Here is a 14,305-nt window from a genome sequence, read left to right on the forward strand (position 1 = left end):
AGAAAGGTATTCCTCCACTGCACATTCACCCAAATGGAATCACATGTGTGTAGTAGTTATTAACTTTGAGTGACATTTCCAATCGTATTCCCCTCTGTCTTTCCCCTGACACATTTAATAATTTTCTGCATACATGCCACTTGCTTTAATGGCCATGTTACATTGGCTAACCCCTGTTGAACCTGCAGCATTAGTCCCCGAACGTGATAATCCTATCCCATCCAATCATGCCAGATTCCAAACAGAATTAAATTATTAAAGGAGCTTACGTTAGAGTCATACGAGGCTTTAAAGGTTTTAGGGCTTTGGCTGTGAACCTACAGAAGGGCACGAGCCATGGGAATGGACAGGGGAGTTTGATACTGCAAAAAGTATTTGCTCAGGGGAGAAAGGAACAAAGAGCAGATTTGGATTTGCATTGATTTATGATGCATGATATATCTTGAAACAAATGCATTTATCCGCTTCTTTTAAGATTTGCTCTTGCCTTACTGAAGCTGCCAGAGAAGTTAGCTCACCCTATTGGCAGATTCTTTCATTTATGTTAATCATAAAAAGAATTCACGACTCGACTGCCAGCTTAAATGGTTCATACGCATGCAGACATTTTATTTTTTGCAGTGTCTGGGAAAACACAGGAAGCTCTGCTCTCTTTATAGTCCGAACCCTCCGTCTTCACCTCGCAAAATAGCCCTGTCAGAACCAGTTACCAGAATTTATGACTGTGTCAGAGCGGAGCAGCGGCCGGATCTGCGCTCCCGTCTAATTTGACCTACGGAGAAAGAGGAAATAGATAGAAGAGACCCTAGGGGCTGGCTATTAACGCTGGTAAAGTTTGTGAGTCTATTGACTGGGGTTGGCTCTACCTGGCATTGCATCAACAAAGATGAGAAGACCGTAAAATGTGGAGTGTGCAGCAGAAAACCAAATAAACAAGGTAATCTGTCTTTTGATAACTCTAGTGTATTTGGGTAAAACGACAGGGGAGAAAGGTGAAGGACGATGGAAGTGATAGAATTTAAAAAAGAGTCCAAAAATAATCTTGCAAAGTGTAGTAATTCCTACACGGCCTACAGAGACTCACAATCAAGGCTGTGTTAAAACCTGGCACGGTAAAACAAGGATTTAAAGTGCTTAAAGTCTTAAAAAGTAACAGTGTGAAGCCAGTTAAAGAGGCCTGCCTTGGAAACCTGTCAACATGGGGTTTGAAAAATCATTTAAGCGCTGGGTTAGAAGATACACAATAATTACATTGTCAACTTTTGTCCCGCTTTGTGCCGCCGCAGTTTAGCATGAACACAATCAAATCCCTTGCAGCATACGTGGCAGCATACAACAGCATTGGCTTTGGCTGTCAAAGACTCAGGCCTGTTCAATGGGCTGGAGACACGCCCCTCTCCCCACCTCCCATCTGATGGCTCAATAGAGAGGTGCACTTTGACCTCTAGGCCCTGCCCCTCTATAACGGAGGAGGCTTGGAGCACCACAGTTGTCTGGGGAAGAAGCACAAAGCTCCGGCACATCGCCCTGATGGAATTTAATTTCCAATTTTACCAATGAGCCGCACATCCTATTAACCGTGTCATTTAGTTTCAACAAACGTACCGTTCAGTTCTCCGTGTTGCATTTCAAAAGACTTACAAAGCATGTAAGATAGAAGCGAATGTCTTAACAACCTTTAGCGTGGTGATGGGAAAACATATACTCAGAAGACATTAGTGCACAGCTAGTGTAAAGCTGGATAATCTGAGGATTTGTCTGATTCAAATTTGTAGGAGGTATATTTATACAACTATGTACTATACACTTTGCTGTTAATCTCTTTCAAAACTACAAGCATTTTTCCCACGATTATACAAGCCACTGAAATGTTTTCGCTGGGAAGCTGAAAAAAACAAACAGTATATATAGATGACATAAATATTATAATACAATATTACAAACATATATAAATAGATTTAAGAAACAGGCTGAATCAAGGAGAGGTCACGGTTAAATGTGGCTTGTTCTTGGACAACTTTAGGTTCCATATGCCTTACATAATACTTTCCTTTGAGTTAAAGCAGGTGAAAAAGTATTAAAACTGAAAACAAAGCCGAGTTACTGAGTGACTTATTTTCACCACTTTCTATGCAGCACCTGTCATTGAAAGGTCCTTAAAAACTCCTTTACACAAAGAAAATACTACTCAATATAAAGCAATTGGATCTGGTGAGACTATATATATACTGTATATCCTATTTCACACATGTTTTAGCCCTGTACATGAGACTAAACCCCTTGTTGAAAGTGATGTATTCAAGGAACAACGAGGAACACAGTGCATCCTCAGAAAGGCCACTTTAAGGCACTCCAGAAAGAAGGTGGGTAATGGACCCTAATGGTCCGCTCAGTAAGTAACTTTCCCTCACACTGATCTGAAGGCACTCAGAGTCAACGACACACTGTGCTGAATGGAGAGGACTCACTTCTGCTGCAGCATGGATCAGTTAGTGAGTCACTTAAAGCCACACACACTGTCCCAGCCCTGAGGGACGCCTGACAAATCATCCCATCACCAATCTTTAAAAAATCTGACACGGTGCACTTCATTCAGAAATTAACCATGCCTGTCAAATCAAAAATGATCTTGTCATTTCCATACGGCTGCCAGAGGAAGACAGCTTCACCTTGAGGACCCTGTTGGAGGAATAGAGTCTTTAGAAGGCCATTGTCAGGCTGTCAGGACTCTGGAAGCCCCCCGTCTTCCTCCAGCCCTGCAAGATGAACTCATCACAGGAAGATGAGAGGAGGGGCGATGAGGGCAGGGACACGGCGACACTGAATGCATCACAGAAAATGTCTTCTCTGACAACAGATCGCTTTCTGTCTAACACAATGACGATTCAATCTGCAGCCGTGTTTGAATACTTAATACAAACTGATCTTGAGGTATCTTTTCGCCTAAAGTGACCAACCATGAGTTGGAGTCTGAAAAAATAAAGCATCTAGTGAACAAAAAATGCAATCTATGTTTCCTGCAGCTTCCACAGCACTTTTCGAATAATGTCAGAAATAATCCCAGATGGCAGAACATTTGAGCAGCAGCCGTCTTGTCTTTAAGGACAAAGACAGAAGAGCAAAAGGGTCATCTACAGAAAGGAATGAATAATCAAGACGCCACACAGTGCACAGTGTGACTGACAGGTGCTCTCTGGGAAAGGCAGTGCACGAATACTCACAACAGGATCTAAATCATAACCATGTTAAAAATGAGGTGACAATGTAATGGTCTTAGGCACATCACTCAACCTAATGTGACTTGATTTTCAGCCTGTGCATTTACTGATGAGTTTTGAAGAAATACTTTTTAAATGATTGAGCACCATTGCCAACATTTCCTTCACTTCCATTGTTCCGGACTAATTTCCTGCAGGGTGGTGGAGCTTGGGCTAGCAGAGGTTGAGACGTCGGGGTGGGTGAAGCCGTTACCCCTGACCCCTCTGAAGCCAGGCCATGTCGGGGGCTTGTCTGTCACCCAGCACCCCGATTCTATTGAGGGTGACCTCTGTTCACCTCCCTCAAGGCCAACAGCGGCCACAGGGTGTATGGATGACTGGAGAGGGGGGGGTTGGGGTAACATCTCGATAAATACACAGAAGGAATGTCTCAATAACTGCCACCTCCAGTCTTACATCTTCATCAATTTGAGACATGATGCATGTGCAGGAATTTGTTAAAGAAACGCTGTTGCTAATGCAGTGATTTGTAGTTATTAGACTCTGAAACACATATATCTAAAAAACGAGAAGATTTTCTTTATGTAAGATTAAGCTTTAAGCTAAAATCGTATCACTTAAACATTGCATAAGGATGTCCGAAGCTACAGCAATGTTAAGTAAAGTTAAGGCGCTTAGAAGCATTAAGTATGCAAGTTATAAAAAAGCTAAATGTACTGAAAGTTAATTAAAAGTCCCAGTTTTGCATGTCCGCAAATTCAGGTAGGTATTTAAAGAACGTTTATTATTTGGTGATTTAGGAAAAACTGACCCCTTGACCCTTATCCATACCAAAAATAAGACAAGTAAATTTAGGGGGACCATGTGTTTCTGCATGAAGAGCAACAAGGCAAAAACATTTTAGTTGAGAGTCTGATTGTGTGCAGAAAAGCAAATGATAATGAAATTAAAACATATTGACATAGCAGCAGTAACAAAGATCTCTCCGAATCGATCACCAAGCTGACATACAGAAACAAATATATAATGTCCCAATAGGTTGGACACCAAAATACTTTACGGCACCATTAGAGTGCCATCACTTTCAGCATGGGTGGCCACAGTGGGAACTAAACCCACAGTACAGTCGGTGCTAGGCTCGACCCGCTGAGCTATACAGAGCGGGAAATGTACAGGAATTTGTTTCGGCGGCTTGGTGACAACTTAGTGTCAGAGCTCACACTGACAACACCGTTACAAGGCCAACTGGACCTCACGTACGCTGTAAAGGCTTACCGTGGATAGTCAGCTATATCGCTCGCTAATTATACATGTAACGTCCCATAGGATAGCATGTGTGTATGAAATAGCTACTGCTGCAGAGAGAAATAAACAAGCACTCTTGAGACATTATGCTGACATTAAAATATCTTAATACTGCATCAGTTATATCTTTATCATGTCCTTTAATGCGTCATTGGTGAGTCATTTTCCATGCTAAAAAGACCTCTTTAGGATTAAAGTCAGTGATTTGGTGAACAGATTGAATAAAGGGCTCTGATTGGTCAGTCTGGGATTAATCCAATGCTAACAATGCAGCTGCAAACTTTATCATCAGCAAATTCACGCATACTTCACATGCTAAAAGTTACTGTCAAGGAGCCACTCCAGAGTCCTGAGGGCTGGTGACAGGTGTGTGTGTGTGTGTGTGTGTGTGTGTGTGTGTGTGTGTGTGTGTGTGTGTGTGTGTGTGTGTGTACATTTGTGTGTGTATGTGTGTGTGAGAGTGGGGACAGAGGGAGGGAGACAACTGCTGTTGGTCTGCTGGGAGCAGATGTTGGAGATCTCTGTAAACTGTTAATAGCTGCAGGATCTCATTACATTTAACTCTTTAAATGCCAAACCTCCACTGGGGAGAAAGCATATCTCAGCGCCCTAACAACCAGCCTGACACACACTCTTTGCTCTGCTGGAGTAAGAAGATGTCGTTTTCATATCAGAGGATACAAACTCACTACTTGCTGCTTATTGTCTTTATAAAAGCTTAACCTGACTCAACAGTGCAAACATGTTTTGAATGCAAACAGACCAATGTTTGCACTAAAAGTGTGTACAAATAAGTACGGGTATTTCTCTCCCCTCATCAATATTTAATTAAGATCATGTAAGGAATAGATAGAAGGCAGAAAAAGACACATGACCCTGGAAGGTTTTACATCTCCGGGCATCATTTTTGAACTTATACATCATTATGTTTCAGTTTATTTTGAACCAAAACACACGTTTTGACTGTTTGAATTCCGATGTTCTTACCGTACTAAATTGGTCTTTTAATCCCGCAGCTCAGGGCCATTAAACGAACACAAAAGTAAACCAAGCCCTGTTACTTTAAGCAGTGCCATTCCACATGAGAGCCCAGTGTTTAGAGTGAATCCGATGACAAAACCGAGTACAACAGCTGTTTGCAGCACTGCATTACTGTCAACATCCAGCTATCACGCGAACACGCATCTCAGTACCTCTCTGTCTCCAGCACAGCAGTTTGACCCCTTCAATTTGTTTAGCTCAGTTTAGCCAGGGCTAAGAGCTTCCTGAGTCCTGCTGGGGGCATCCATCCCCGCGGTGCGTTCACTGACCTTTATTTTCCGTGAGAAGATTTCAGAGCATGAGGGCTCTTTCAGTCCTTTGCTTCACACTTCTCCAGTTATAGCAATTCAGGCCAGGGAGCATTGCAACACTCTCACTGATCGACTGATAGACACACAGCAGCTCCACTGGACGAGCGGGGGATTAAGATGCCTTGCTTAAAGGCACTGATGGTCGCTCAACACGTTTTTTTGGAGTCTCAATTTGAGTCTCTATATCACATCCCTGATCTTCTAACCTTTAAGTGTTAACATGTTTGAAGGTCTCTCACCTTGATGCCTCCCATCCTCTGCTCTCCCTTGAACTCTTTCCCGTTCTTCAGCCAGTGGATGGTGGGCTGCGGGTTTCCTGACGCGGCGCAGCGAAACTTGACTGTGTTGGCGGCAGGAACAGCCAGCAGCTTCTTGTCCATCCGGTCAGCCCGGCTCCAATATGGAGCTTCTGCTGAGAAACACAAAACAGGTTGTTCCGTCAGTCATGGGAAAAAATGTCTATCCTGATATAACACATCATTAAATTGATAGTTTTATTAAGTCCTGACATTTCCCCTGAAATCATTTGATATATCTCTTATCATTGGTGACACATTTTATGTAAAACAACACATGTCCAAGTGAAGCATCAATTTCATTCTCAAGTTTTTTTTTTGTGCCTGTCTACTTTTAAGTTGTTGAATTGTATCGTCCTATGGCTCTTGTTAAGGGTTTGGGTTATTTTAAGGGGGTTATTAAAGTTATTGAAACAGAGAAAAGTAGTTTCATATAAGCAAAATCACCAATCATCACATTATTGAATGATTTCATACAAACCTTGAATCATGTCCCCCTAGTTTATTCTGAAGTCTTTATAAGAAAACTGCAATTCAGTCTAAATCCTGACCCTTTAAATGAGACAATATACAAGTATCCCCTCCAAAAGGTTGCAATTGTTTGGTAGCTGGGAACAAGTCCATTCAATTAATATAGTTATTTGATAGTTCCAAGTTAAAAACGGAGACTTAAAAAGTATTTTTTGTGACTTAAATCTGACTTGCTTTGCAGAGACTTACCACTTTCTTATTCTCAAAGATCGGCCCCCAGTTTTCCACTTTCTGAAATATTCTTAGATCATAGGAATTTTTAGAAAGACCCTCCAGGAATTCACATGTTTTAGTAATTGCTGAAAGATGGGACAGACGGTACAACTTGCTGCTCTGCCCTGTCTTCAAATTGGTCCATCTTGGATGAGTTATGCACTTCACCAGAACAGATGTGAGGTTGTGGTTTCCTATAGAGGTCTTCCCTCACCGCTCTAATAAACAACACACAGTACCTGCACCCACTTTCCCCCCAATGTCAAGCTCTATTCTCTGAAGAAAAACAGTAAAGATGTGCAAACGGACTAAAACACAGTTTGACGGACGCTGAAAGGACACGGGTGCGTGAAGCGTCAGGCGGACCAAACAAAGCTTATGATCGTCTTCCCCCGATAACAATGCAAGAGTTCATTTGAATCGCCCGATCCTGAGAGTTTGGAAACCTGTCAGGGCGATTTATTGAGTCGTATTGAGAAGGAGGCGGACAAAGAGAGTGTAGCGAGTCAGAGAGGCCTATTGTTGCCGAGGTGTGGGTGAGGGCACTGAGGCGTGGCTCACTCACTCTCTTTATTGGTCTGTGTGGACAAAGGCTGAGGAGGTGGCTGACCGGTCATCAGATGTCTCTTTTACTTTTCTGAATGCAGGAGCAGAGAGAGGAGCTAATTACCATCTCAATGTCTGCGCTTCTGTGTGTGTGTGTGTGTGTGTGTGTGTGTGTGTGTGTGTGTTGTGTGTGTGTGTGTGTTTGTGTGTGCTCCTCTGAGTCTGTGTTTGTGTGTGCTCCTCTGAGTCTGTGTGTTTGTGTGTGCTCCTCTGAGTCTGTGTGTTATCAGACTTCGGGTCAAACGAGAGTTAAAAAGTAATTCTCACCCTCCAGCAACACATTTATCTCATCAGCTCAACTCAGATGAGATGTCGATCAGAGAGGTGTCGCCTTTAGAATAAAACCCCAGTGTGGATGGACTTTGAAGAACAGCAGGCTATTCTCATGCACTGTTTGTTGCTATACCAAGGGGGGGGGAAATGCATGGTAATTGGTGTTTCTGACATACCTTTAAAACAGAAAGCAAAGAGAGAGTGTCTGCAACTTATGTGGTTATTTTAAGACTTTTTTTTTACTTAACCTCTTCCGTTGTTATTTTTACCCAAAATTTGACTTCATGTTACTTTGCATACTTTGGTAGTTATTTTAAAGCCAAACATAGAACCGTCTTTTACATAACTTTGCCACATTGGCAGTGACCAAAAACTTTGAATTATACTGCATGTCATTTAGCCACTTCAGCAGTTTCGTTTATCCAAACTAAGATATACATTTCACGTAACTTTGCAACATGGGTGATGATTTAAACAGAAATCACAATGTTTTCCTAAACCTAACCAAGCGAAGTGAAGACAGAAAAGACTGAATGCATGTATCTGCAGAATTTGACAATTGTTGCTGCAAATTCTTAAAAGAACGCATGAAAAACAAGGATTGGCTTTTCGTTTGATACCAGTGTGTGTCTGTTTATAATATTGCTTTGGGTGTTCTGATATATTTCTGACACACACTTCTTTGGCAGCTGCCATCAAACTTTGGCGTCCTCTTCACAGAGTAATTACAACCAGACCAGGAGAAAGAGATATTCAGCGATGAAAGACACAGACGTATCTTCTTAGAGAGCAAACAAACAGAACGTTTACTTACACTATTGAACTGACGGTAAACTGTGTGTTTACAAACTGTAATGAAGCGTCTGAGCACGCTCCCTGTTTGAGTTAGAGACTCCCCAGCTCGCTAGGGCAAAGGCTTTCAACGTGCAACGCTCATACACACTGCCTCCACCTTAAAAGGGAAATATCTGTAAGATTTCATTACTTCTCTCTCTCTCTGTGTCTGCTGTCTCGGCGTATTTGGAGCGACACTCTGCGCAGCGTGGGACAACCCTCCAAGGAGTCTGAACACATTGTTTTCTTGGCATGATAATCAGCCACACACACACTCTCAGGCAAACACAAACACACTGGGTTTTTAAACAGTCTCTCTCCCGATGTGTGGTCCTCCTCTCCCCCCCCTCCTCCTGCTGCTGCTGCTCCTGAACTCAGCTGGGCCTGAAAACACCGTCATGAGGACTTTTCCTGTCTGGATTCATTCCTTCGTTATGGATTCATCCCGAAAAACACACACGATTTGTTTATTCGCTGACCCTTAAGTGCTAAGTGCTGAGTTACTGCGCAAGATCACATACACATGCTGTGAAGTAGTCTTTTTTGGCAATATAGTTGTGCTAAAAGTGTTTTTTCTCTGTTTAGAGCTAATGCTGTCGTTCTTCTTTTCAATTTTTATTTAGTTTTATCCTTCTGCAAGGAAAAAGCTATTTGATATAATTTAAAACAAAGCTGGAATTCACTGATGTTCATCTTTTTGTCTTTAGGGCATCTAAAACTGATTATGTTTTTACATTAGGACCCTTATTCAGGAACTTTGCAATGCAACACAGTAGGGCTGCTCAATTAATCGTATTTTAATCGCGATTACGATTATGGCTTGCAACGATTACGAAAACAACGTAATCAAAATAAAACGATAATTTTTTTATTATTTTTTTTTTTTTTTTTTTTTTTAAATAATTGTTTTTCTTTTTCTGGTTTTTCAGTTGAATTATACTTGAAGTTCAGGGTAATCAACTGTTAAAAACATACTGTTCACATTTTCTTTCTCCAATAAATGGATGTTTTCAAAGTCAATGAATAATCACAATTACAATTATTGACCCAAATAATCCAGATTATGATTTTTGCCATAATCGGCCCTACATTGTGTCTCNGGAGGACATTACGAGGGTTAAGAGATACAGATCAAGAGTATTAACTAAACAGTACATTTACACCATATCTATTCTTTACCCAAACAGTTACTGCCAATTAAAGCCAAGTGTTCGGTCTTGTTTCAACTTTTCCTTTTGCCTAAATGCTTATAAAAGTACTTGTTGTCATCGGCCTATAGTTAGTACCTATAAGGATGAGTTTGATACAGTCGCTGTTAGTGCCTTTAGATAGCCAGGACCAGAATACATAATCTAATCTAACCTGAGCCACAAAATAAATTAAGCAGAATACAGTAGAGCCCTCCTGCTGTTCATTCAGGTTAAAATGTCAGACCTTTAATTGAACCTTCCATCCTGTGGGATTGAAAAAAGTGAATAGAATATTCGTGTCTGCTCCGAGTCTTCTTCTAAAAGTCTTCCCTATGAAATATATGAAAGGAGTCTGCTGCCAGCTCCCTGTGTGACTGAGGCTTCCTCTAATAGCCTACAGGGGAAATAAATGAGGATTCCCACCGCCGCAGCGGTACTGCTCGCTTACAATGCTGTTTTATTGACATCCAAATCTACCTATGACCCATAATTAAATTATAAGCTTGGCAAGGTTATTCAGAACTTCGACTTGTATATGCATCGATCCAAACCGGGCTGCTTCTGTGCATGTAAATGAAATATCTCAGCATTTATTGTTTTTTATTCAAAGCAAGGGCAATATATCTGTAATAAATTAAAGTATTATTCACTGAAAAGCTCCTTCACTTGTCCCTGAGACATACAAATTGTGAGTAACCCAGTTAAGGAGTGCACAGGGTGCGCATGTAAACATATCTGCTGTCTCCGGTGCTGTCAGCGTGTGATGGATGAGCTGTGAGGGAGATTAAACGCTGCTCAGTGTGCAGTGACAGGTGAGTCCGGCGGCTCTCTGCTCCACGCTGCATTTCTATCTGTCTCCAGACGGAACGAGGCCCCTTTGTCAGGAGCCGCACTACAAAGCCCCTTCAGGTCTCCATTGTTCTCTGCGATCAATGTGGAATTACAGGGTTGGAAAGCACTGTGAGCACTGTGAAAGGAGTTCTATTAAAATGATGTTAAAAAATATGGTTGAGTGCTTTTATAGCTATAGTTAGGGCTTGGAGGTTATCTGTTACAATAACTAATTACATGTAAACATAATTTCATTATCACTATATGAAGGTAATGTGACATGGTTGATTTCCGTTTAATACCATGAGCTTGTCTCTATTTTACATTATGTTACATTTTACATTTAGTCTACATTGTCCATTGGCTGTAACATTGTTAATTTCCCCCTGTCGAATAAAGGACTTCTGATGTTGGTTAGTTTGGGATTACTTCAATATCAAATGTGCAAAAAAAGACAATAAAAGATATATCAATAAAATGGGCATTATTTAAGTGTCTGATGTAATACAAAAGAACAATGTTACCCTAACCCCAACCCTTACAAAATGAGAAACCAAGATGTTGTATCTGCTAAGTGTTTATTTCTAAATTAAGAAAAATCTATCTTTCATTAAGCATATTAAGGCAATAGTCTATAGAGTCTACTCTAGACCAACAATGAAAGTGCATAATGCATGACAAAAATTGATTTAATAAAAAAGGAGGGGGCTGAGCTCATGCGGGACCCGGCAGCTACTGTCTAAACTAAATACTGCCGTGATGAAACGCCATATCATGGATTATCAAGGATTATCTCTGAAACAGTATGGAGATCAAAGGCTTTCTCTCTTGCCGGTTATACCACAAGGTGAGTTCCTTTTCATTTCCTGCTTCTTCACACACATGCTCTCCAGTACAGGTTAGCTCTGAGTGTTAGCGATGCTAATGTAAACACGGACCATATTACGTCCAAAACAGTCGGGCATTGTTTCTGATAGCAACGTTTCTGATAGGGCCGTGGGTCCACATTTCAGATATTACGTCATATCGGACACAAATCTGGATCAGCTCCGTTGTACCCCCGTTTTTAGAGATTTGGGTACGGAGGAAAACAGAGAGGGTTTTATTTTCTGACGCTGCGTGAGTTCCCTGACACACCGGGGACACATCTTTATAAAAGACATCAAAAAGTGCATTTTGCATGATAGGTCCCTTTTAAGGGGGGAGAGGCAAAAATAGCTTTAAAGACAAGAACAAAAATAAAGTAAATACATCATGTGTTGTTACATCATTTCCTGCCTTTTCTCTGTTCCCAGAGACACGTCAGCATAAATGTCTTGATGTTGCCTGAAGAAGCACTTAGGCATAAACTCTGCAATCCAAGCCTTTGTGTTATTCAGGCCTTATTGTGCCTATAGCATTTCACTGTGGGTCGAAATATAAATAATCACAAAAGAAACCATTGAAATAACAACAGCAATGCTGGCTTTCAAAGTTCTTGTTGCTCTGTATCTACTGATCTGTTTTTATCGGTGAAGAGTTCAGTTATTTTTTTCTGACGGCAATTAACACCAAGTCACATTTTCTGACTGGCTTTTAAGAGATTAAAAGGGACATCGATGATTTAAAGATCTATCAAAGTGGTTATATATTCTTCAAAATCTATCATTTGGTGTTCAAACAGCCACAAGATGAACTGTAATGTATTTTAGAAGCACCGTGCGTAGGTAGGATTTGAGTGTCTGGCGACCTCCAGTGGTGAGACGTGAGAACACAGAGGCAGAAAAACACAGGCTGAGAAACTGTTTTGAGAAAGTGCTGTGAATGTAAAAGCGCATTAGTCAAAGCTCAAGAACAACACAGGAGAACTATGATCAGTGCAAGATATCCAAAAAGTTTTATTACAATTAATTCACTTTTTTATCTAGAAAATAATTAAAGTAATGAGTTAGCAACACATTAACAATTTCTGCTGTGCATAAAAGTGTTTTTCTACATGATCCTTTGAGTCTTTTGAGAGTTAACAGTCCTGCAGCTGATGTATTTAAAAGCCTCATATTTACATTACTGATACATCAAAGAGACGTTATTATTCTGAGCCATGGCAGAATAAAAACCCATTACCCATTTAGCGTTAACACATTTAAAAGTTATTTAAAAAACCCTTTAAACAGCTTCATCTTAAAAGAGTTAGAGACAAACAACCAAGCATAATAATTGATGTTTACATTCGACCAGCGTTCAAGCCATGATACAGTTTGTAAAAATATTTTACATTAAAAATAATGACTGACAGAAGTTTGCAGAGTGACTTGGTAGCAGCTCAACTCACGGGTTAAGATCAATTCATTGATTCAGTAGTAAATAAAATCTGATATATGTTCCTTTTATTGAATTTAAGATGCAAAACAAGCTTCTCCCCTGAAGCTTAAAAACATTTGATATTTAAGGGATCACACAGTAAATACATAATAAATCCCAGAGACATTCAAATAACTGGAATGATTCATACATCCTCAACTTCCGAGGAATAAAAAGCCACATGTTCTTTTTATGCTTCATTCATGTCTCATTTTCAAAATGGACTCTGCACCCTATGTAATGTCTCTCTCTTTCACTCTTACCATCTCTTTCAGCAATGATCAACAATACCAACAATTGGTATGAAATGATTCCCAAAATTAGTGCAAAAAATCACTTTATACTCAAATAATCTGGAGTAATAACTTTCAACAATAACTTCTTTTATAATCTCTGTTAGTTTTTTAGCTAATTTATGCTACATGCTAATCGTCTGGCACATTACTTTAACATGTAACACCTCCTCTGTCCCTTTTTAAAAATCTTTAAAAAGCAGTAGGACTAACGTTTAAAATGTAGTCAAATCATTGCGCTGCTGCCCGTTGTTTTCATATTATTAAAAAGGAGAAAATCAGTAGTAGTACCTCGGAGTGGTTCATAAATGACCTGCATTAGAGTTGCTTGTTGTCGTACAAACAGAGAGCCGCAGGCATCAGAGGGGATTGTGGGTAAAGGGATCAGGGAAATCAAGCCTCGTGAGGCGGAGCGTCAAAGAAAATCTCCCGACAGAACCGGGCTGTGTCCTCCGGACAGAAGACGGTGAAACCGATGGTCCGTGGGTCGTTGAAGATTTCATAATCGTTGCCTCCCTGAAAATGAGAAAAAATGTAAATGATTTTAAGAAAACAGATCAAAGTTATTTCTGTTAAGGCTCTGCTCATCTTCAATCGTGAGGTAAGACATTTTAAACTCCAAGCACTGACAGAAACCTTTTTTATCTGAATCAAACATACATTTTCATTATTCAACTAATTTAATATTGATATATAAAGGTTCAACCCAGTCTCATGGCATTTCGTGTTATAATAATTTTTTCGTGTCACACAGAACGATTTTAAAAGCAATGTATTTCTATTGGTAGTGTGTTTCGTGCCTGCACCACGTCTTTTTGTCCGGTCGGGTCCTGGAATACCAGAAGCTGTGTGGTTTATAAAAACATTTTCTTCCTCAATATCTTACCCTAAGCCTAACCCTTTTATTTTAAATTGTATAATGTCGGAGTTTTTTTGCCGCCCGCGAGGAAAAGAAATGGGGATACAGAATACTGAAATCTGTATTTTTTGTCAGCTTTTTTTCCTTCTAATTTGTTATTATTT

The 14,305-nt window shown here is 40.3% G+C and overlaps 2 protein-coding genes across 6 annotated transcripts in view; both read right to left on the reverse strand.

The window, feature by feature from the left end:
* The window catches only part of fgfr3 (fibroblast growth factor receptor 3), a 32,052-nt gene extending 25,768 nt beyond the window's left edge, over window positions 1-6,284 (reverse strand). For all 5 annotated transcript variants that reach the window (XM_010783001.1, XM_010783003.1, XM_010782999.1 and 2 more), the window contains exon 1: window positions 6,115-6,284. In XM_010783001.1, coding sequence (XP_010781303.1) covers window positions 6,115-6,255 — 141 coding nt within the window. In that variant the 5' untranslated portion in view covers window positions 6,256-6,284. The remainder of the gene's footprint in view (window positions 1-6,114) is intronic.
* Window positions 6,285-9,301: 3,017 nt separating this feature from the next.
* Window positions 9,302-14,305, reverse strand: part of LOC104955634 (1-phosphatidylinositol 4,5-bisphosphate phosphodiesterase gamma-2-like) — a 25,452-nt gene continuing 20,448 nt past the window's right edge. The window contains exon 6 of the mRNA XM_010783005.1: window positions 9,302-9,333. The gene's annotated coding sequence lies outside the window, so the exon portion shown is untranslated. The remainder of the gene's footprint in view (window positions 9,334-14,305) is intronic.

Source organism: Notothenia coriiceps, unplaced genomic scaffold (assembly GCF_000735185.1).
Source record: "Notothenia coriiceps isolate Sejong01 unplaced genomic scaffold, NC01 NC01_scaffold00024668, whole genome shotgun sequence".
Taxonomy (NCBI): Eukaryota; Metazoa; Chordata; class Actinopteri; order Perciformes; family Nototheniidae; genus Notothenia; species Notothenia coriiceps.